The sequence below is a fragment of the Chenopodium album genome, chromosome 24 (assembly GCF_948465745.1).
Source record: "Chenopodium album chromosome 24, dcCheAlbu1.1, whole genome shotgun sequence".
Classification (NCBI taxonomy): domain Eukaryota; kingdom Viridiplantae; phylum Streptophyta; class Magnoliopsida; order Caryophyllales; family Amaranthaceae; genus Chenopodium; species Chenopodium album.
In genome coordinates this window covers 28,080,234-28,103,781 of record NC_137857.1, presented here as the reverse complement: position 1 = coordinate 28,103,781, position 23,548 = coordinate 28,080,234, and the positions used below count along the sequence as shown (strand labels likewise).

The window sequence follows — 23,548 nt, the reverse complement described above, 5'->3', positions numbered from 1 at the left end:
CCTTGTAGCCATATCATATCTCTTACCCTTCAAATATATAATACCTTTCTTGATAAACCACTTTGAGCCTTGTCTAACGATAGACCTTTCTTTTTTCAACCCATATCTACCTAACCTTGGGATGGGATGATGTGTAACTAATGCAAGTTCTAAATACAAAAGATTGAGTGATCTCAAAAGAATAAAATAAAAATAAGTAAATGAATAAAAGTGTACAAAAGGGCAAGTGTTCCAATGTCTTTTGATATGAAAATATCTTTGATAAGAACATGTCTCAGATTGCGTCTCTTATCGAGTGCTCGGTACCGTGTCTGAGAAACATGAATGCCAAGTGAGTGATAGACCGCATGATCGGGATTGCCCACACTTATAAAAATAAAAAAATGCAAAAGCAAAAGAGAGCAAAAACAAAAAAGAAAAAAGAGCTCAAAAATGAGAAAACTCAAGCATAAAAAATACAAAGATTCAAAAGCAACGTTGCACACCTTGGGGGCTTATTTAGGGTCTTGAGCCTTTATCCCCTTCTTCTCTAACCTTTAGCCTAACCACGTTACAACCCTTCAAAAGACCTTTTTGAGGTATGCACACACTTGTGCGAGGTTCGGCTAGAGCTACGTTTGGCCTGATTCCTAACAAATACGTAGGCAACCTCACATTGAGGTGCGGCCATAATAAAAATGCATTCATTTTCACATTCACACACTCACACCATGATCATGTCAAGGGATCTCCAATGCTCATCCCTATTCACTTAGAGCTAGACTTGGGGGCTTGATCCTTACATCATTAGCCTACCTAGCCTAAGAGTCATCATTATTTGACTCTTATCAAATAATACTTTTCCATACCGTTAGCCTTTGCAGCTTAACTTTAGTGTCATTTTTACACACATCACGGATACATGACCAAATAGACTTCCAATTAGGAACCCTTTGTCATGAATTCTTAACATAACGTTGAAGCATGCTTTGTCAAATCACTCATCACTCATCACTTATAATCATCATTGTATCAAAGTATGAAGTGCTTAGCCTACGTGCCTAAGTTACCTAAATACTTTCATAATCGAGTCAACTAAGATAGTTTAGGATGGGTTACTCCTTGCACCTTGAGGGATAGTATCAAATGCATATACTTGATTAAGCTCATTCAACATGCACCATTAAACACTTTGATTCTTTTTCGCGTCTTTCTTTTTCGGGAGAAAGTCGGTACCCTCCACAAAAATGACGGAAAATTTTTGCTTTTTTGCATTTTCGAGTCGCACATCATACACGAGTCATGTACATTGAGTCATGTCGTGTCATATCACATCGAGTGGAGTCTAGCTAACACATGTGTCAAACGATTTGAGTTAAGTCATGTCAAATCAATGAGTCAAGCAACACTAAGCCTTAGGTCAACCCTAAGATAATAAAAGATTTGCAAAGTCCTATAGTCCAAAATATAGATGCAGGTACATTCCAGCGAGCAAGAATATTCCCGGATTTTTTTCGAAAAAAACCGCGAATATAGATATATTAGATTCTTCCAAGATGAGAGAATTTTGAGCAAAATTGTGAAGAGCCTTAATTTCCAAAAGATTTGAGCAGATTTGGTCGTAAGGAAACGACCAAATTGAAATTCAAAACGATATTGCGGCGACAGAAGGTTCTGGCATGCGCCAGTGCAGCGACAGAATGTGTGGCCCCATATTGGACTATGCGGACCTTTTACAGAAATTTTGGGTTCCTTAGTACGATAGTTAGCCCCTATAAGCAATTTGACATGATTTAGTAATCAGCTCGATTACAATCACAATAAGTGATCGACCTGACAAAAGATCGTCTCACTTAGCTTAAAGCGCCTAAGTATTGGCTCATCGCAAGCACCAAAGTAACGGTTCACAACGATTTCCTAGGATGGAAGAAGATTTGAATATTCGAGATGACGAAGCCTTCAACAGGGGGCTTTAAGATTAAAAAAAGTCTATTGCTTGGATTTGAGAAGGGCGGTTTGAGATGAAACGACCTTCAATAGCTTTCACTATGATTGGGGAGGTAATTATTAGATTTGAGAAGAACGATTCAAGATGAAGCGGTCTTTGATAGCTTTCGCTAAGATTGTGAAGGATATCACTTGATTTGAGAAGATAGAACGAGATGAGCAATCTTCGACAACGCCCGCTAAGATTGTGGAAGTTGTCACCAAGATTTGAGAAGATAGCACGAGATGGGCGATCTTCGACAATGTCCGCTAAGATTGTGGAAGTTGTCACTTATATTTGAGAAGAGCGGTCCGTGATGAGGCGTTCTTCGACGACATTCACTAAGATTGTGGAAGTTGTCACCTAGATTTGAGAAGAGCGGTTCGTGATGAGGCAGTCTTCGACAATGCCAGCTAAGATTGTGGAAGTTGTCACCTATATTTGAGAAGAGCGGTTCGTGATGAGGCGGTCTTCGACGACATTTGCTATGATTGGGAAAGTTGTCACCATGATTTAAGGAAAAGCTCGAGATGTAGCAGCAATAATGGACAGTGTTCCCTAGGATGTGGAGAATTGTCACAAATTCTGAAGATGGCGAGATATGGTCACCTTCGACGGTCCCTCAAGATAAAGAAGAGATTGTCTATAGCGGCGACAAACTGCCGTGGCGACGTACTGCCACGACCTTGAAGATGACGACATACAGTTGTTTTCGATGATGTTCCCGAAATACTGTGGAGGATTGTCACTAAGAGTATTGAAGATGACGACGTACGGTTACCTTTAATGATGGTGTTCACGAGATACTGTGGAGGTTGTCACAAACAACAAAAGCTACGACAAAATGGTTATTTGCAGAAACGTGTGCTCGACGGTGCAAGATACGCGTTTCTTAACTCTTTTATCTGTTTAACTAATGATTAGTTTGCAGGTATCGGCGTTATAAGAATGATTTGGAATCGCAGAACGTTCTAAATCATTCTCCGTCCCTATCGTTACTTTGACTTTCGTTTTCGAAACATAAGTTTCTCCAAACTCAATCAAAGTGGGGGCTTCTGTAGACACCCATTTGTGTCTCCCCAAAACTAAACCCAGTGATGAATGCCTTTCACGTCGAACCATAATCGAATGAGGTGAAAGTGGTTGAAAGTCAATTGTTGCAGTTTAGTTTTATTAAAATTCTTTTCTCTCTGTTTTTGAAAATAACTCTATTTATTTGAAAAATAGCCAAACCAGTTTAGGTTGGTCCATGATTAAGGTCCAATAATATTGTAGTTGGATGGGGTTTGAAAAGACCTTTCCAACGATATATTATAAGTCCAATTCCGATGAATAATGAGGAAGTTATGGCCAAAATACTAAACTGGGCCCAAACCGGATTTTACCTACGACCCAATGATCATGAGGAGGGTCCAAAGGTTTAATCCTATTCCTAGACTAATTAGGATTGATTAGAATCTTCTATAAGTTTCTAAAATATCTTAATTATCCTTTTTTGAAAAGATAAGATCATAGAATTTGATTTGAATATAAACTTTCCTTTTTTAAAACTTTCCTAATTCTATTCGGATTTAAAGATGTTCAAAGACAGTCAGATATTATTTTCGTGCCTCATATTTTTTATCCAAATTTTATATGGTTGGATAGATCTTGAAATTATCTTTCCAATGATATATTATAATAATAATTCCGAGCTATAACGAAAAAGATATGAAAAGAATACGAAACTCTATCCAAAACTGACACCGTCCTACTATTTCGTCCATATCTTTTTATCTACAAAATATTTTAATCATATTCCAATTTCATTAGAAAGTATACTTCAAGATCTTTCCAACGACATATTATATGACTTATTTGGACTTCTGGATCAAAAGATATGATAAAAACAGAATTCGCAAAAACTGTTGTCTACGAGTTTTATTTCGATTTAAATTCGGATTTCTTTTCTTATTCTTCGACCTTCTCTTTTTTCTTATAAATAGAGGTCTTATCTCCCCTTTTTCAATCATTAACAATCAATCAATTCTCTCTATTCTCTCTCAAGAATTACTTAATTATTAATTTTTCTCTCTCTTTCTAAACCAACCTTTCAAACACAATTCCGCATTCACAAGACTTAGAATCTCTTTGCCAAGTTTGAAGTTGTCTTCGCCCTAGACGTGCCAGGTTGATATTTTCTGAGGGTTTGGTCCAAAACTAGTCAAAACTTCATTTAATTTGATTTCAATTTAATTCTTTAATTATTCTTTATTGATTTTCATTGAAGTTTACTAATTTGTGTATTTTGTTATTAGAAAGAGGTACGAGGCTTCAAAGTATGTAATTTTATTACTCTCTTTCAATGTAGAAAGCATGTTTATTAATGTTTAATTCCTAATATCATGTTAGGATGTTTTTAATGCTTTCTAGTATCATGTTAGGATGTTATTTTATGCTTTCTAGTGTCATGTTTAGGGTGCCTTTACTCTTTCTAATATCATGTTAGTACCATGTTAGGTTTAAAGCTTTGATCTTTGTTGTTTAGTGACATGCTTGGAGTTGTTATTAATCTTGTTAGTATCATGCCTAGGATCTTGCTATTATTATTAAGCTTTATTGTGCCTTATCATGCTATTATCATCATTATTGTTATTGATTTACTATTTTGTTGCTTGATATATTTTATTTTTATTGTTATTGCTTGATCACACCTTTTATGATTGTTTAAAGGGAATTTGTACTTGAAATCACGCTTAATAAGATAATTAATAATTTTGTTTAGGCTAATGTGATTTTAACTCAAGTGATCGCCAATAATAGTATTATTTGTGCATTAATATTTCAACCAACATAGATAAACAGGGTAGGTTTAATATGATGTTTGTATGTTATTCTAAAAGCGCGCATGAATACGAGCAGAACAAAGTAGAGGCTTATTTTATAGGGCGGGTCCTTTCTTTTGTAGATTGGATTCGTACCTTCATCCCGGACCCTATTTGGTTCAAGACCTTATGGAGTTGATGGTCCTTTTGGATTGTCTTTTGGGTTTACAAGTTCCTAAAACTTGTTGGCGACTCTTTTGCTCTCTTTTTCTTCCCTTTGGAACGCCACCATACTTTAGTGTATGATCATAGTGGGGTTCAAGTTTGGGGTCATAATGCTTGAAATATTCCCTACAGACACTAAAATTTTGCAGGGAAGGGATCCAGGGATCCTTCCATATATCAACACTTGAGCCTGGCCCAATCAGCTTTCTAGCACCCTTGGCAATCAAATCTCTCGCTGACATAATTGACCTCCATGTATAGCTTGAGTTAGCAGGGACTTTTACCTTCATCAAGTCATCATTCGGGAAATATTTCTGCTTGAGGGTCTTCGACATCAGAGACTAAGAATTTGTAAGTAACCTCAATACTTGCTTGGCAAGCATAGCTTTGTTGAATATATGCAAGTCACGCATTCCCATGCCTCCAACAGCCTTAGAAAAAATCATCTTGTCCCAAGCGACCCGTGACATTTTACGCTCATTATTTCTTTGGCCCCAGAAGAAATTACGACACATTTTCTCTATTTCATTGAGGATGCTAGACGGGATACAAAAGCATTGCATAGCATAAGTCGGAATTGCTTGAGCGATGGACTTAATAAGAATTTCACGCCCCTCTTGTGATAAGAAACCCTCCTTCCAACCTTTAAGCTTTTTCCAAACCCGATCTTGAATGATGGAAAAATCCGTTTTTTGAGCTTCTAAGATAAGTTGGAAGTCCAAGATATTTGTCATGTCCATCTACGGCCTTAAAAGATAACTTCGACTGAAGCAAATTTTTCTTTTCAAGATCAATGTTTCAACTAAAAGACACTTCGGATTTCTCCATATTCAATTTTTGGCCTGAAGCGGCTTCATAGGTGGAAAGGATATCAAGCACATTCTCGACCTCATCTTCATTAGCTCTAATGAAGAGAAGGCTATCATCCGCAAAGAATAAGTGTGAGATAGGATCAACCTTCTTCCCAATTTTGACACCATGGATCATCTTCTTGTTTTCAGCATCTCTAAGGAGTGCGGAGAGGCCTTCAGCACATATGATAAACAGAAATGGAGAAAGAGGATCACCTTGTCGGAGTCCCCGAGAAGGAAGGAAACCTCTCGAAGTTTGACCATTAACAAGGATCTGGAAAGAAGCACTTTCAACACATTTCATAATCGAGGTAACAAAACTGTTCGAGAACCCCAATTTTCTCATCATTCTCTCCAAGAAAATCCATTTGACTCTATCATAAGCTTTACTCATGTCAAGCTTCAAACCCAAGTGCCCCATTTTCCCTTTCTTCTTCTTCCTCAAAAAGTGGAAACACTCATAAGCAACGAGGATATTATCCGTAATCAATCTACCCGGGACAAAACCGCTTTAGGATTCATGGATGATGTCAGGAAGAACCACCTACAATCTGTTGGCAAAGACTTTTGCAACAATTTTATAAAGCACATTGCACAAACTAATCGGTCTATAATCAACAGGAGACTCACATTCTTTCTTTTTTGGGATTAAGACAATGTAAGTCTGATTAATAGAACCAACATCACCATCATTGTTCAAGATATCCAACACACGCTCAATCACATCATTACCAACAACACTCCAGAATTTTTGATAAAAAAGTGCACACATACCATCGGGGCCCGGGGCTTTGGTAGGGTGCATTTTCTTTAAAGCCGCATGAACTTCTTCACCCTTGAAAGGTTCGGTCAGCATAGCAATCATGGCATCCGATATGCAGGGGTTGACCTTGTCAATCACACTGTCCGTCTCAACTGGAAGTGAGGACCCGAAGAAACTGTGAAAGTGGTTGACAAAAACCCCTGAAATATGGTCTTCGTCATCATAAATATTTCCAGCATCATCTTTTATTTTCATGATTGAATTTCTCTTTCGTCTCTGCTTGGCCTTTGTGTGAAAAAATTTAGAGTTTTTGTCACCATGTTTGAGCCACTCTTGCCTACTCCTTTGTTCCCAATAGACCTCCTCCCTTTCTTCAAGTTCGTCCATCCTTTCGTCTATAGCACGCATTTGAGCAAGGATTTCCGGAGTAGTATCTTTCTCCATCAACGAAGCCAATTTTGCTTTACAATCACCCATTTCTTTAGCAAAATTTCTGAAATAAGCTTTGCTCCACCCGCCCAAATTAGCTGCTGTGCGTTTGATTTTTTGAGAGATATCCCATCTTCCCAAGCATGTCGAATTATATCACCACAAGATTCCTCCCGAAGCCACATTTCTTCAAAACGGAATATTTTCACCTTTTTTTTATTTTTCTTTGGAGCATGAACACGATCCTTGATACACAAGAGCAGCGGGAGGTGATCTGATTTTCTTCTCTCAAGATGGGTGACAAAACTCCCTGGGAACATCTCTCGCCACTCATCATTTGCAGCGAAGCGATCGAGTCTTTCTTGTACATTTTCCTCACCTTCTCTGTTATTTGACCAAGTAAATTGGTATCCCACGTAGCCAAGGTCCCCAAGTTTACAATTATCAAGGGCTTCACGCATAATGCTAGCTTCAGGGAAGGCAAAATCAGCCCCACCTTTTTTCTCTAATGACCACAACATTAAGTTAAAGTCACCACCAACCAACCAAGGTGTGCCATCATTATTGAAAAGCTTTTTGAGGAGGTCGCCAGTTTTGGTTTTGTTTTCCGCTTCAGGGAATCCATAAATCCCCGAAAATCTCCAAGGAGCCATACCTTCACAGGTTATTCTAGCATCGATATGGTTTGGGAGAAAGTTTTTAAATCAACCACCCAACCATCTTTCCACAACAAGGCAATGTCACCCCTCCTTTTCCTTCTGTCTCCATCACAACTCACAGCAATCATACCCTTGCACTTTAATTTATGTTTTATTTTTTCCATCTCAAATAAACTAAGCTTAGTTTCTTGTAAGAAAATCAAACCCGGGTCTTCAGTTATGACAATGCGTCTCAACGCATTGACCTTTCGAGAGCTGCCCAGCCCTCGACAGTTCCAAGAAAGGGTGTATCTCATTTCTCACCGAGAGCCCAAGTAGTGGGGCCCGCCACATTTTAAGCCATGATCATATCAACGTCACAATTATCCTTCCCATTCAATTTTATTTTTTTACTGCCATCATCAGCCAAAACGCCATCCACCTTCTCCCCATCCTCATCCCTCTCCTTCCTTACCAAACCTGTCAGCTGGGCTAATTGTGGGTTATTCACGGTTTTTTCTGGCTTATTTTTCACACGATGGTATTTTCTACCACGTGGTTTTATGAGGTTGAGGGCAGTGTTCAAGTCAATGTTTGAGCTGGTGTTTTGGGAATTTGTAGAGCAATCATCACTGGTAGTAGTATGAGGGATAACATCAGTATTTTTTAAAGCATCTAGGGTGGGATTGTTGCACAAAGTACTACTGGGCAAAGATGGCTCCACATTCCTACTGCACTCCTTCACATTTAATTACTGCAGTTCACTAGGCAGATTCACATTCACAATCTCCTTCTCTTTCTTTTTTGGCTTGGTAGTGAACAAGCTTCTAACACACCTACTCTCTTGTTGTAACCCAGTGTTGCTCTCATCTGATCTGTAAGTTTTCCAAGGGGAAGCTTTTAACCATCCTCCAAAAAGGAGTTTGGGATTGTCATCATCACCACATCTGTCACAATCCTTAACTCCATGGCCAAGTTTTCCACAGAAAAAGCAGAACATAGGTGGCTTTTCGTATTTCACATCAAAAAACTCTTCGACTCCCCCTCGCATCATCTTCACCTTCACCTTTTGGATCAAAGGTTTGTTTGCGTTTATATGAACTTTCAATCTGACCGATTTATCAATCCCCAAACATCCCGATGAATCCACTTTGATAAACCTTCCAATTTTATTACCAATGGCTTCCACATTAGCAGCATTTAGTCGCCCCTTAAAAGGCAAATTGTACACCCTAACCCACATTGGGAGTTCATACAGATTAACATCCAAGGGCTTAACATTATCATCTATATCGCCAAGAATTAAAGTGTGACGATCAAAATGCCACGGTTGTCCTTCTACAACATTATGTTTATCTTTCCAATGGAAGAACTGAAAAACGAAAGTGTTTTTGCCAATGTTACTAACCTCCAGGCCATGTTTAGGCTGCCAAACATTCTTCATGGTAGAGATGAAGGAGTTTACATTCACACTTCGGTCTGTCCATAATTTTCCTACTAACCCTAATTCCACCCTTGCCTCCTCAACTTCCTCTGCATCCTCAACCCATTCAACCGCGTCTTCATTCCCCTCCTCTTCAGCATCGTTGTTTGTTGGTTCTAAAGCCTTTTCCTGCTCTGTATTTATTAATTCGGTACTCATACTCAGGGATTTCTCTGTTTCAACCGTGGCATCTAAATGATTGGATGCCATGGACACACAATTCCAAGAACAAGAAGCAAAAAAACGAAGAAAACCCTTCAACAAGAAGGAAACCCTAGTAGAAAACTAGAAAAACCCTCCCAAGGAAAATCTAGAGGGAACTCAACGGTCTATCTTAAGAAAAGGTCTTGAAATAGAAATGGAATTTCCTCTCGTCTTCAAAAACTTGGAAAAGGAACTTTAAAAACCCCATCTTCATTATGTGAACAGGTTTGTTGCAAGTTGGATTAAAAGAAAATCACAAAGAAAAGAAAATAAGAACAAAGAAAGCCCACTACATAACCTCACGTGCTACACTTCACCAAGGAAAAAAAGAGAAGTGGGTTGAGAACCCACTAAAACAAAAACCCCCAAAACTGATTCTAGGGGAAGCGGAGAAGAGGCAGAACAGAGAGGAAGAAAACCTAAACCCTTAATATACTCCACTGTACTTAAGGAGACGAGGCAGCAGAGGAGTGGGATGGACACGGACGGAAGAAGACGAGAAGACGGAGGAGGCAAACAGCAGCTCGAGATTAAGGACGGAGCAGCAGCACCTCGCGAGAGCCGTGACTGGACCGAGCTTGGAGCAGCGTTATTTCTTCCCTTAATTTTATGCAATTGACTGGTTTTTGCTTGATTTGATATGTTTAATATTGACTCTTCATTAATTAGTTGTGTCCTCTTGATTTCCATGTCTAGCTAATTTCGTTTGTTTTAGGTTAGGGATGTAGTCCTTTATTTTCTATCAATGAATTGAATTACTTTGTTTGGGTTTTATTTATATGATTGCAATTTGATAATATTGTTTTAATTCGTACTTTTAATCTGGCTAATTGGTTGTATGTATAAGGTATTGGATTATTAGCGGAAGTGAAATTTTAATACTAGTTCGTGGGATTATCAAACGTATAATTTTAGGAATACTTATACACTTGGGGTGATCTTATTGAATTCCTATTCTTAATGAGTTTATTTCAATTGTTGTGATAACGAAAGTAGACATGATATTGATTTAAATATACGTTTTCTACCTTGGGAGAGGAGATTACATACTATTGGTAATTCGATCATTGTTATATTATACATGTTCAACCCTGCAATTAGTTTAATTTCATTCTAGAGAGTAATTGGCGAAACCCGAAACCTAGAACTATTTCTCATACTTGTTTGCAACTTTAATCATATCGTTTATAGTTTAGTACTACTTTTCCCTTATTTCCGTCGTCTAAATAATATTTTAGTTTCTTAATTTGGTAATTGAGTAGACCTCCTTGTGGATACGATACCTTGCTCACCCTATATTTACCGTAATTGACCCGTACACTTGCGGTAGATTTAGACCCGACCATCATTATAATTTCTAATGGGCATAGCACTCACTTTAAATAAAGTCACTTTTTTCCTTCGTTAGGGTCACTTTTGCCCTTGATTAGGGTCACTTTGATCCTTGAGTAGGGTCAGTTTTGTTTTGATTAGAGTCACTTTTGTCCTTGATTAGGGTCACTTTGGGCTTAATTAGGGCATTTTTGCCCTTAAATAAGGTCACTTTTGCTCTGAAATAGGATCACTTTATCTTTAATTAGGGTCACTTTTATTTAAACCAGAGTAATTTTCTTTTACATTAGAGTAACTTTTATTTAATTTAGGGTAACTTTGAATCATTTTAGGACAACTTTTCAATGAATGTACCCGATTTTTTTAATAATTTGTGCTTCCCTAATACTAGTATTTTGTTTTTTAAAAAAATTGATCGAATTCATCAACAAAATTCTCTGCTTCATCTTCTATATATGGTTCTGCGATTTATGTCGAAACTCGTTGTGTGCTTCAAGTTCTCCAGATTTTTAATTAATGGGTACACGCTTGTCAAAAAAAAATGATGTCATCAAATTCTTGTTAAGACTCACTAAGATTTGTTTAAATTTATCACTTTAGCCCTAAGACTCATTAAGACTCAAATATATGACATTTTTTTATTCTCTTTATACTATATAAATAACAATATTAATGAACAAAGCTTAAATAATACTAATGTATATTAATGAACAAAGCTAAATAATACTAATGTATATGTTATATTTCAAAATCAGATTTCGACTACTTCATTTTTCAAAATTATACAAATTTATTTAAATCCAATTACACAATACATTAATAATAAAAATAAATAAAAAAAAATCAAATCAAATCAAATCAAATAGTAATAATAATAAAAATTAAAAAATTAAATAGTAGTAATACAAGCTAGACATTTGATACATTTCCTCCAAATCGATCCCACAAGTGTTCAACCAAGTTATGTTGCAATTGATGATGTCTTGTACGATTCCGAAGTCTACAATGATTCTCAAAGTATTGTTCACGATTAACATAAAAATTTGGAAGAAGACCATGATGCACTTGGGGTCCTTCTAGTTGATTTGAACAGGGGAAATTTCATAATTCTGATTTTGGTTTTGTTGAGAAACTAGATTTTGAAATTGAAATTCTGACTCTCGTCTTCACAAAATTCTTAAGGCTAAATTTTTTAAAAAATGTGATGGTAGCGCTATTAATGTATGGAGCGACGCATGGCTACCTGGTAACACTTCCGTGTTGGTCCCTACTCCTTCTGTCGACAGTGATTTGAACTTGAGGGTTATTGATTTAATTGACCATGGGAGCAACTCGTGGGATGTGGAAATGGTGAATGCCACTTTTATTGCCTCGGAACGTGCTGCTGTCCTGTCGATTCCTCTCTCGAATAGATGTCCAAGGGACACTATGTTTTGGTGGCCGAGCAAGGAGGGTGAATATAGCGTGCGCTCGGGATATTGGTTTGGAAAATCTGGTGGTTTCTTGGAGGTTGACAGCTCATGGGATGTGGTATGGAAGCTAATTTGGAACATGGAAGCTCCACCGAAGCTTAGACATTTCATATGGAGGGCCAGCAAAGGTTTCCTTGCGGTGCGTGAAAGATTAGCATACCGTCACATCTTGGAGGATAAAACTTGTGCTATTTGTGGTAATGGTGAGGAATCAGTTCTCCATGCTCTGTTTCATTGCACTGCTGCTCGTGAAATTTGGGCTGTTAGCAACTTTCGTGACATCCTCACTCAAGCTCCTGATGACAGCTTCTCCACAAGGCTTCTATGGCTGAAAGACAATGTATCGAAGGAGGAGCTTAAGAGTATCGCAACTCTCTGCTGGGCAGCGTGGACGTGTAGAAACAAGGCCATTTTTGACACCGAGACCATAAACCCGATCATTGTTGCAACTGGTATGTCAAAGCTGGTTTGTAGTTCACTCTACTGTTGCCCGTACTACTCCATCTGCTGCTGTTAATTGGAGTGCACCACCTCTTGGTGTTAAAATTAATTGTGATGCTTATGTGAATAATGTATCACAAATTGGGGTGGTTGTAAGAGATTACAGGGGATGTATTTTGGCGGCTGTTGTTCGAAAGGGTGGTGATGGGTGGTCTGTGGAGGTAGCCGAGGCTGCAGCGGTGGTGTTTGGGCTGAGTTTTGCTAGAAGAATGGGGTATGCAAAAGTTCAAGTGGAGACAGATGCTCTAAGTGTAGTATCAAAGGTCAAGCAGAAGTTTACAGGATGCTCACCTCTCTTTCTTATGATTGATGATATTTTAGCTCTTTCTTTATCTTTTGATTGTTTTTCTATTTCTCATGTAAAGAGGTCGGGGAATACGGTAGCCCACTTGGTGGCTAGGTGAGATACGAGAAATTGTGATGAATTTGTTTGTCTTGGTCCATTTCCGCAAAGTCTCTTGACTTTGGCGGAACTTGATTTTGCTTAATAAAAATCCCCGGTTCTCTCAAAAAAGATTTTGAAATTGAGAATTTTGCATCAAATTCATTAAGGAATTCAAGTCAAAGTTTTGGCTAGGTTCCGCCATGTATGAACTGTAGTGCTTGACGTAGAAATGGTGGCTTTGGGTGTGCTGTAAAAGTGGTGGAGGTGGAAAATGTGAGAATTGGTTTAGGATGAAAATTAAAAAAATAGCCGTTGAATACAACTAACCGTTGCAATGAGTAATTATACGAAAAAAAAAAAAGATTAAAAAAAATATATAAGGTGGGTCCCACTCAAGTCTTAAGTTGAGTCTTGAAATTTCAAGACTCAACTTGAGACTTGGCTAATAGTTTAGAAGAAAAATGGGGAAAATCTTAGACATAGGTCTTAAGACCCAAAATGATGATGTCACCCCAATTCTTAAGACTTGGGGCTAAACTTGCTCTAAAGTGGAACAGAGAGAGTACCTAACTGCTTTGACTTTCAGATTTAAAAAGCCTTATGATACACTAAATGTTTTTTAAAATTTTTTTGACTTCTGGTTTTATTATCCAAAGATTTACTCTATCTTGGGATCTCGGCCATTGTAAAACACAACTGCCGTTAAATTCTAAATGAGTAAAATAAATGGAGACTTAAATTTTGAACCTATAAATGGAATCACCTTTAAATTAACCTCCGGTGGTGAATCTGATGATCACATGAACCACACACCACGAGCCAAAAAAAAAAAAAAAAAAAAAATCATATTTAAAGTTGACAGGGTTAAGGTACACATAAATTACTCAGTAATACATTAAACAAGTCATTGAAAAGTTGAAACGGAAACTATAAATAAAAAAAAATGAAACGGAAACTAAATAAAAAGAAAATCCGGAACAACCGAATTAAAGGAAAAAAAAAAAAACCTCTGCAGCCATGGATGTGTTGCAATGTTATTGCAATGCATAACTGCAACACAGCACAAAACAGAAATATGAATAAACAGAAAATAAGCCTTATGATAAATCTTCAACGACTTTATCCATCAACAGAGATCCCTGCAAAGAAAAACATTTTTACTTAAACTAAAAGAATTTGATGACAAGCATAATTTACCATGAGCTAGGGGGACAATTAGCTTCTCTAATGATCTATCTCTATGATAGGGAGACTTATAGAGCCGTGTGCCTTTCCAGTTTTTTTTTTTTTTTTTTTAAAACAATCAATATCCAACAAATGTTGAATCTTTTGAAATTGTTTCTTACCCACTGTAATATATTTAAGATTATAGCATGTAATGAAGTTTCTTTAAATATGTTTAATCCAAACTCATTTGTTAATTTGAGAATGTCGTCCTCCTAAAGTAATTAAAACAAGGGAAACAAAAAATCACACAATCTCACTACTCGATAATTTCAACAAATACCAATATTAAACAAACAGACTGACTTTAAAAATGTTATTCAGTCCACATTCCATACCATGCAACCACACTTTAGCATATTAGCTTAATCTAGAATTGTCTAATGAACACCACTTGACAAAACAAAATGCACAAAAAAAATAAGGCAGTGCTTGGGATGATGGATTTTTTTTCAATTCCATAATTTCAATTCTGGAAATTGAAATCCCAATATTCTACTTCAAATAATTTGTTTGGCAAAGTCTAAGAATTTAAATGTGTGGTTCCAAATTCATTGTGTTGTTTGGGAAGTATTTTGGCTTTTACATTCAAAAATAGAAAAATGGAAATTGGAACTTCCTTTCTAACCTTCAGATTCACTGTCATCTTCCCTTTCACCACCGCCAACAATTGAGAGGTCGACATAATTTTTGATGCTTCTCAATCACATTAAAGATCCAAATGTCCAAATTATACTTCTATTTAGCAATAATAAAAATTTAGGCATCTAATTCCAATATTCAATTTAAGGTTCAAATCGAAGCAAATGTATTCAATTGATAGAAGGTATTGGGCTGAATTAAAATTCTCAAATCAGGTAAGATGTTAATTCAGAAACTTCTCACAACGAGATTACAACAGCACACCAAACAACACATTTTACGATCGAACTATACATCGTGAACAACTAGGGGAGCCGCAACCAAAGGACACAGATCCACAACTATATATATAGCAAGTGTAACATATAAGTAGTGTTATGCAAGTAGCAGTCGTATGATAAAGTAGAATTACCTAGAGCAGGATGGGGCGTGAGGCTCTCACGTAACCTTCAAATGGAAAGCAGTGCACAGCAATAGGACTGACACGCACCACTCTTGGAGAGAGGCGCTCAACTCTAAATTTGATGAACTGGAGATTAGTTTGACGCGAAGGAGCGTCATAAAAGGGGACGCAGTGGGCCAAGCACAAGGTGCCATTGCCCAGATAAAGCATGTTCAAGAATTTAAAACTGCGAATATCAACTGTAAAGTCAGAGGAATACTTAACGTCCAACCACACTTTGGTTAACAAATCATAGGCAACAAGGCAATCACACTTCCCTCTATGTTGAATGTAAAGAACATCATCAGCCAAAGCTGCGGGTTTCTTCCAGCACCTGAAATTCTTGGCCAAGCAATCCCATTCTTGAGTAGCAGGATAATATGCATAGAGGGAACCATCTTTACGAAAATGCACAAGAAGCCGCTCATTCTTTTCATCAGGAATCACTGGATAAGACACACAATTCCACTCCAGATGAAGATTGGAGGGTGGTGGAGCCAAGGGTTTCCACTTGCACTGTTGGGGAATAAACACCTCGCCTACACAAGAACATGGTGCTGCGCCTCCCAATACATATATTCTACCCCCCAGGGGAGCACTCATTGCAAATTTGCGGCCATAATGCATAGCAGGGATAGGCTTCCACTTATTATAATTGGACCCTAATTTTAAAACATCCTCATCATCTTGTAGCTCTTGTCCTTTCACCAATGAGAGTAGATGAGGTATGTTCAATTCTAAACAAGAAGCGCCCAAGTGGTCTACATGTGTTGTCTTATGACAAAAATAATCTGTTGATATTTTACCGCCCACGGTATAGAGGACAGAACCCAAACACAGTGTGCTACCTTCTCCATCTTCATTTATCAGGGTTGCTAAAGGATTTATCAGGGTTTCAAAAGGAGCTCTCTCTATTTTCTTTGCTTCCAAATCTACAATGTAATAATCAGACTTCTGCCTCGACGCGATTTGCACCAAAATAAGTTTCTTCGTTGTCTTTCCTTCCATTTTTTTTCTTTCCTTTTATTTTCCAATTCCCACAAATTATTTGTATTTGTATGCTCCTGCTTTACAACAGAAACATCAAACATAAAAATCCAAAACAATAAGTAATTAATAGTACAACTTCAAATTATATGTAGAATTCAAGGCAGGGGCCACGAAAAAGCGGTCTGATTTCATAGTTAATCCTATTGGTGGATCCAGGATTTCCGTACATGTGAGTCACCATGTGAAAGCTAAGTACAAAAAATTCCAGTAATCTAAGATGGAAAAGATTAAATACGTTGGTTTATCATCATTTCCCAACCGATAATTAATTTGGAGAAGAAACAAAAAAAATTGTATCATCTCCAATGATCAGATACCTCATTTGATAATTAGAACAGAACAGGGACTCAGGGAAGAGATGTAAAATATGAGATGTTAATATAAGTCCATTAGCATTCAAAATTAGTCATTGCCAAAGGCCGACTAGCTTTGCCAAGATGGACTACAACTATCTTTTTTACCATAACAAAAATAATAATTTTAGGAGATTACTGGAAATTTTAGCATGAAAAAACTGAAAAGATTAAGCTTAAATAACAAATTTTTTACAAGAATTAACAAAAATTAAGCAATTGAACACTTTCATAGAAATTCAGCAATTCGATTGAAGACATTAGCACAATCATATAGCAATTAAATATGAAACAAATCAAAGTATCAAACAATAACCAAATAACCAACACTAGCAAAGTACCAATACTACAAAAAAATCAATGAAACACAACGATGAACAACCAAATTGCATCAACAAAAGTTCAATTCAATTAAACATAATCATGATACCCAATATTAAAGCCAACAAAATCCCTTTAAAATTCATTAAAATTATACACTAAAGCAAAAATAAACCCTAACTTCAGATTAATTCATCAATTATACTATCAATTAAAACATAAATTCAATAAAAACTTCCAAAATTCAACCAATCACAATGAAGCAGAGAGATAGAAGCATACAGCTACGCAATTGTGCTGCCGTTTTTCGACGCCGCCGTTTACTCCGTTAGTACCACCGCTCCGCGGGCTACCATTTCGTACAATAATCCCATTTTCTGGATAAAAAAATGCTTGAAATTTTTAAATTGAGAAGATTTAATTGATTGAAGACAATATTGTTTGATTTGGTAACATGGGGTATATTAGAAAGAGAAGAAATTGATGAAATTTGCAAGCGAAGAACAGAAGTGAGAGTGGGAAATTTGATTTGGGGGTGTTTGGTCGGCTGGTTGATGTGAGAGATGGAGTTAGGGTTGTGGGTTGTGACTTGTAATGAGTTTGGTAGTTCGCTTCTTTCTTCACGCGTTTAACCCTTTTTTTTTTTTTTTTTTTTTTTTTTTTTTTTTTTTGCACTGCTGAGTCACGTGACTCAGTGTGCACACGTATAGGTCCGCCTTACTACTTGTGCTATACATTAGCAACCAAATTTAATTCAATGAAAATTCAAATAAAATAATTTTATTAGGGATATTTGATTCAATAATCAGATTAGGCTCACGATATTCTTTTCTCGTAAAATAATCACTGTTTCTGATCTTTATTAATCTTAGTATTTAAAGCCAATAGTTCAGATTTTTGGATCCAAATGCACTGACAGTTAAATTAAAATAGGTAAAACCCTAGATTGTGAAATTGACATTATGATTCCCAAAAAAAAAAAAAACAACAACAACTTACCTCAGAAGCTACTTCAATGGGGGATACAAGTATTAGAGAACGTTGAGTGCATTTCAATGGAGAACGTGGAGTAAGAGGGGGAAACAAGAGGAGGAAGCATGGCTAGTGTTTTGGGGTTTTTTTGGAATCTCTCGGGATACTGGTCACGCTCTACCTGACAACGAGACTCGAACACCTGCAAGAACACGAATCTCCGGTGATCAGAGATTCGCCTCCGACGATCAAGTTAGTGACCGAAAACAGAATAAATGTAGAGAGAGAAAGTAGAGACAAGTTGGAGTTTTTAGTACTATATTGAATGTTATGTCACAATCCACCCCTTCCATCATCAATGATTTGGGTATTTATACGGGTGGGGTTTTGTGCCCCTTAGGGTAAGTGACCTAGGAATCTGGGCTCTGATTGGCTGCGCAAACAGAGAAGGACACGGGTCCTAAGGGAGCACCGTTTTTGCGGCTTTTCTAGGAGTTTGGGCCTCCTGATGTAAGGAGGCCTTCATGTCATTCCCTTTATTCAGGTGCTCCTTTGTTCTTTGTACGTGTCATCTTCCTACGGTGACACGTGTCGCCCATTGATTGGGCCATGTGTCATCACAGGATTGGACCACTTACTTGGGGTATTTTTTACCCTAAACAACTAGGTTCATCAGGTTTTTTGTTTTATTAAATTGACAGAGCAATTCAATAGTTGGAGACTTGGAGCCCCACGATTATAAATGGGTTAGATCTGTTTAATCTAACTAGCCTTTTGGCCCGTTCAACTAATGAACGGGTTGTAGCTCATTTTCTTTTTCTTGAAATGTGTTGCTTATTTGTGTTATATGTGTCGGTGATTTTTTGTAATAATTTGCTTAATTTTCTTACTTATAATCTGCAAATTAGGAATACATAAAAATATTAACATTAAATAATTTGTTATTTTAACTTTTACATTAAAAGGGGTATAGAGAGGAGTACAACTTTTTTTAATAGTGAAAATGGAACACTTCATTTTATTACTCAAATTTGCAAGTTAGGAATGCATAAAGATTTTAGCATTCAATAACATTTTATTTTATCTTTTACTTTAAAAGGGAGTATAAAGAGGAAATATTAATGGATGTGTTATGTGGCATATGGGTGAATTATGATGACATGTGTCATATAGGTGATTGTGGTTTGTCTTTTTAAATACTAAGTATAGATAGATATAGATATAGATATAGATATAGATATAGATATAGATATAGATTAATCATTTGACCCGTGCTATGCACGGGTTATATAAAGGAAAGATCGGGGTGAAAAAGTAAATAAGCACGGAGAGAAAAGTTTAACGTAGAGGTGATCATTGGGCGGGGTGGGAAGGGTTCGGGGTGGGCCTAGGCAAAAAGATCAACCCATTTTTTGGGTTAGGCCAAATTTCAAACCGGAAATCCCTAACCCGCCCAAAATTGTTGGGGTTTGGTGAGTCCGACTCACCGTGGAAACAACCCCGACCCAAGGAAGCAATCGCAAATTGATAAAACCATAAAGCATAACAAAAACACAAAAGGGTAAAACCGGAATTTACCTTCAAAGCGTGCTTCGCCCTCACACACGGGCTTGTACTTGAAAGCTCTAGCTCCGATAATACGCGAGCCTCCAACGGTAATCCACCCACAAAGGACGAACACCGACTTTTTAGGTCCGCTACCTCAGAGTTAGCGAGGTTCGACCAAAAACCCGAGTGTTAATAGAGTTTAAGAGTTTTTGCCAAAATGCAATGCTCTTTTTAACTCCAACTCAAGCACTCTTCTCCAAATCCCAAGGTGGGTATTTATAGAGGAGAGTGAGAGTGGGAATTTCTATCCCATCAATGTGGGATCATGAAATTCCACAATTTATTTTAAAATTAAATTAAAATAAAAATGCAAACTAATAATAAATCTACAAGTGGCACTATCATATGTAAAGGGTGGTGAGGACCACATGGAGAGTAGGGGACCATACTTGCTCCCCACTCAATACTCACCTTGTGCCACGTGTCCCTCACCCCACTTGCTTCCATATGCTCCCACTTGCTTCCCCTAGTACTCGGCCCTATGGCCCAGCCGCAGCACAGACGAAAGCCCTGCCCCGCACTTGATGTTGCGAGCTGCTGCTATGGCTGGCAAGCCACGCACACAAGTGCGGGTTGCTGGCCCTTGCGTGCGCTGCTAGCACGCATGCTTGCGGCTGCTAGCTGCTGGTGCGCTAGCACGCACCAGCCAGCCATGCAAGGCTCGGCTTGGTGCGCTTGCTAGCCACCTATGCTAGGACATTTTTGCCCCTAGCACTCGGATGCTCGGGGCACTCCGATGCTAGGGGTATTTTGGGAATATGGTCAATTTATTATTATTTTGCGCGTCTCGTCACTTATTATTTTGACTCGACTTCCGACGCTCGGTTTCGACGCTCTAAGCTTGAATTACCGACGTCAAAATATTTAACACTCGGGCGACGAATTAATTTTTTCCGAATTAATTCGTCAAGTCGGTTCGTTAATTTGCTTGGGTGTGACCCGAAGGGTTCAGTCAAGATTAAGCTGTAATATTAATTATACATTAATATTACCGATCGAAAGCGGCCTCCACCCAGGCCTTCCGATCACTTGACCTTACTGAACATATTAGCTTTCTAATGATTCTGAACCCACTATCAGAATAATACACTTGTCCGAAGGACACCATTCCTTTCAGAAACTTCTGTCTATTCCTCGAGAAATTCTAATTTTACTGCTGAAAAATCTTATTGCTTCGAGAGACTTCTAATTTTCTACTGAACACTGACTATTCCCCCTCTTTGTTGGGCTCTTATTGCTTTCCCCTTGATTCAAGTGTGTAATATTCATTTCATCAGAGCTTGATAATCGCAGACTTACTCGTCATTGTTGTTGATTTCTTTGAGCTTTATCGAGGTAGAAAAAGATGCGTCATTGCATATTTTTTGATAAAATGAGCTACTGCTCTTTCTCGCGATAGCTTATTATCATAATGCAACTTTCTATGAGAATTCCCCACTTTTTGTAAAAGGGTTTAGCAATCTGCAATACCCCAAGGTGGTCTGATGCTCCATTTTTCCCATTTATCTGAAAATAAACATACTAGGGCTGTAGTGAGGCGATTTGAATCTTGTTCCCTTTATCTGCGCAACATGCTTATTGTGGCGGATGGATTTCTATTTTGGAGAATGATTTCATGCTGATCCAGTCTAGTGCATATAGCAAACATCATTTCTCAGCTAAGTGGATGTATTAAGAAACTCATGTCTCCCAGCTGCATAATTTGGAGGCTTATCCCACCACAGCTATTATGTTGATGCAACAATTGTTGTGTGCCTTCTTGTGTTGAACTCAGAATGTCTTAAACTGGCAGGGAATATTACTGATATTACTAGTATTATTTGGGTGTACTCCGATAGGAATATCTGAACCACTGACTACACTACTGGAGTCCTCGGGCTGCCTGCTGGGGTCTCGGGCTGCCTGCTAGGACCTTGGGCTGAACCTCGAGAAGCTCCGTCAGCATTACTGGAGGACCTACAAGAGAGAGAACGTAAACTTCCCTCGGGGGTGGTTTCGAGGAACCCCCCTCCGATGGCTAAGTAAGTGTTTTCCTTTTGGAAGAGTATAAAGCTTAGAGAGAGAGAGAGATTCATCAACCCCTTTTATGTGGCATATGTGGGGGTATTTATAATGTATGATAACCCTAATTTCAGTGGTCAGCCTATGGCCAACTTACTCTGTCGGGCTGGCAGCCAGGAGCCTGGAGCTGACTCATCCTGGTCGAGCTGGCAGCCGGGAGCTTGGAGCCGACTCACCCTGATCGAGCTGGAAGCCGAGAGCCGGGAGCCTGGAGCTGACTCACCCTGGTCTCGCTGGCAGTAGGGAGCCTGCAGCCGGCTCAACCGGGTCGAGCTGGCAGCCAGGAGATTAGAGCCGACTCAACGGGCTCGAAATGGTACTCGTGGTGCGCCATCCCTAGAGGGGCTGAGAGCGAGTGATAGTTCAGCAGGAACTACCTTATACAGATGGTATCCTGAATCTCTGAACATATTCAAGTCTTTAATGAGCCTGAAAACGTGTACTTCTGGCCTAGAGGTTGGGTGGTACTATGTAGCTCCCAAGGAGAGCAGAGTTTTGTCCTATCCAAAGCTTGGTTGCTTTCGGGATTGGACTGACAAATTCTTCTGGGTGAGGGTGCCTTCCACTTTTGTTGTGCCGCGCAACTTTCGGGAAATTCGCACCAATATGGCTGGGGTTACTGTTTCTCCCTCTGAGCCTGTTCGCGAGACATAAGCTTTTGACGCTCTATAGGGAGCTGGGGCAGGCGATTCGAGGTATCCCAAGATTTGGTCGCGTAACTCCTTGTACATTGTGGGTAACGAGCAACTCTTCGCCATGCGTTTATGTTCTACACATGAGTTTGGTAAGTTATGCCTTTCTGATCTTCATGTTTTATGAATGTCCTTCTATTTTCTCTTCTTTATTTTGCCCCATATGGTTATTTTGTCTTCTGGTCTCCCATTTTCAGGTTATGACAAACTGGATAGGCGCATTCTTGGGTTAGCTGATAATTGGAAGGACCCCTTAACTGCTACTCCTGACAATCCCCCAGCGCGTTTTGATACTCTGGAGGTATACGCTAGTTCTTTGAAGAATAAGGTGCGTCTAGCTCCAACTGAACTGCGGGCTGTCTTTAGCAATGTGACAGCTGCTGACCACACAGGGTCCGTTCGTGCTAAAGCTGAGCCCTCCTCCTCCACTGTTAGGAGTAGGCGCGAGACTCATCCTATCCCCTGGAGAGCGGCTTCAGAGTCCGAGGTGTTAGTAACGCAGGGTGCTTCTCTTGGGAAGCAACCTGTTGCGGCTTTCGGCCAGGTGGCACCTCATACCTCTACAACCAAGAAGCCGCTTGATCAAGCTTTTGATGATCCAAAGAATACCGCCGATGATTTTACGGATAATGTTCTTAAGTTTCCCTCTGATGAGGGTGAGACTACCACTACTGCGGGTGTAAAGCCCACTTCTTCTGCTGAGCATGTTCTGCTCTTTTTTACAGATGCCAATACTACTACCATTGCGAAGGACACTACAGCTCCTTCTGCTGAGGCCACTGATTTCCACCTTCCTGATGAGACTATCATGGAGCTTCCAAAGTTTCCGTCGCACCCTTCTGTACTGCGGGGGCGCCTCCGAAGTGCTACCAGGATGGGCACTCTCAGCTAGGGAGTACTCACAGGCAGGAGCAGCCAGTTATTGTTAGTATATAAGCAAATTAAACGGAAAAACTTATCTCAATGTTGTGTAGACCAATTGACAATTGCCGCGTCGTGGTAAACCACTGACCTAAAAGACAATTCCGCTACCCCGGTGCAGTAGACATCAAGCGGTCGCCCTCCAGGATAAGCACGGTGCTGGAATTTGTGTGCACTCACAAACCAAACTGGAAACAGAATACTTGCCC

General features: G+C 38.7%; 3 protein-coding genes across 4 annotated transcripts; all 3 read right to left on the bottom strand.

Moving 5' to 3' along the window:
• Nucleotides 1-5,793: 5,793 nt before the first annotated feature.
• Nucleotides 5,794-6,267, bottom strand: LOC145610749 (secreted RxLR effector protein 78-like). The gene has a single exon (XM_081666048.1). The coding sequence runs from the start codon at nt 6,265-6,267 to the stop codon at nt 5,794-5,796; it is 474 nt and encodes a 157-aa protein (XP_081522174.1).
• Nucleotides 6,268-7,052: 785 nt separating this feature from the next.
• Nucleotides 7,053-7,691, bottom strand: LOC145610748 (uncharacterized). Its single transcript, XM_081666047.1, has one exon. It carries the CDS (start codon nt 7,689-7,691, stop codon nt 7,053-7,055), a length of 639 nt encoding a protein of 212 aa, XP_081522173.1.
• A 6,232-nt stretch (nt 7,692-13,923) lies between these two features.
• Nucleotides 13,924-17,672, bottom strand: LOC145611608 (uncharacterized). Of its 2 annotated transcripts, none has more exons than XM_081666949.1 (3): nt 17,368-17,672; nt 15,332-16,428; nt 13,924-14,192 (listed from the first exon to the last, which is right to left on the bottom strand). In XM_081666949.1, exon 2 carries the CDS (start codon nt 16,367-16,369, stop codon nt 15,332-15,334), a length of 1,038 nt encoding a protein of 345 aa, XP_081523075.1. In that variant the 5' UTR covers nt 16,370-16,428; nt 17,368-17,672; the 3' UTR covers nt 13,924-14,192. The 2 variants fall into 2 exon arrangements, with proteins under 2 accessions (XP_081523075.1, XP_081523074.1); XM_081666948.1 differs by having other exon boundaries at nt 15,332-16,425.
• Between the last annotated feature and the right edge of the window lie 5,876 nt (nt 17,673-23,548).

What these genes read in the sequence shown, in the direction of transcription:
- LOC145611608 (XM_081666949.1), bottom strand. Translation starts at nt 16,369, where the DNA reads ATGGAAGGAAAGACAACGAAGAAACTTATTTTGGTGCAAATCGCGTCG.
- LOC145610748 (XM_081666047.1), bottom strand. Translation starts at nt 7,691, where the DNA reads ATGGCTCCTTGGAGATTTTCGGGGATTTATGGATTCCCTGAAGCGGAA.
- LOC145610749 (XM_081666048.1), bottom strand. Translation starts at nt 6,267, where the DNA reads ATGGGGCACTTGGGTTTGAAGCTTGACATGAGTAAAGCTTATGATAGA.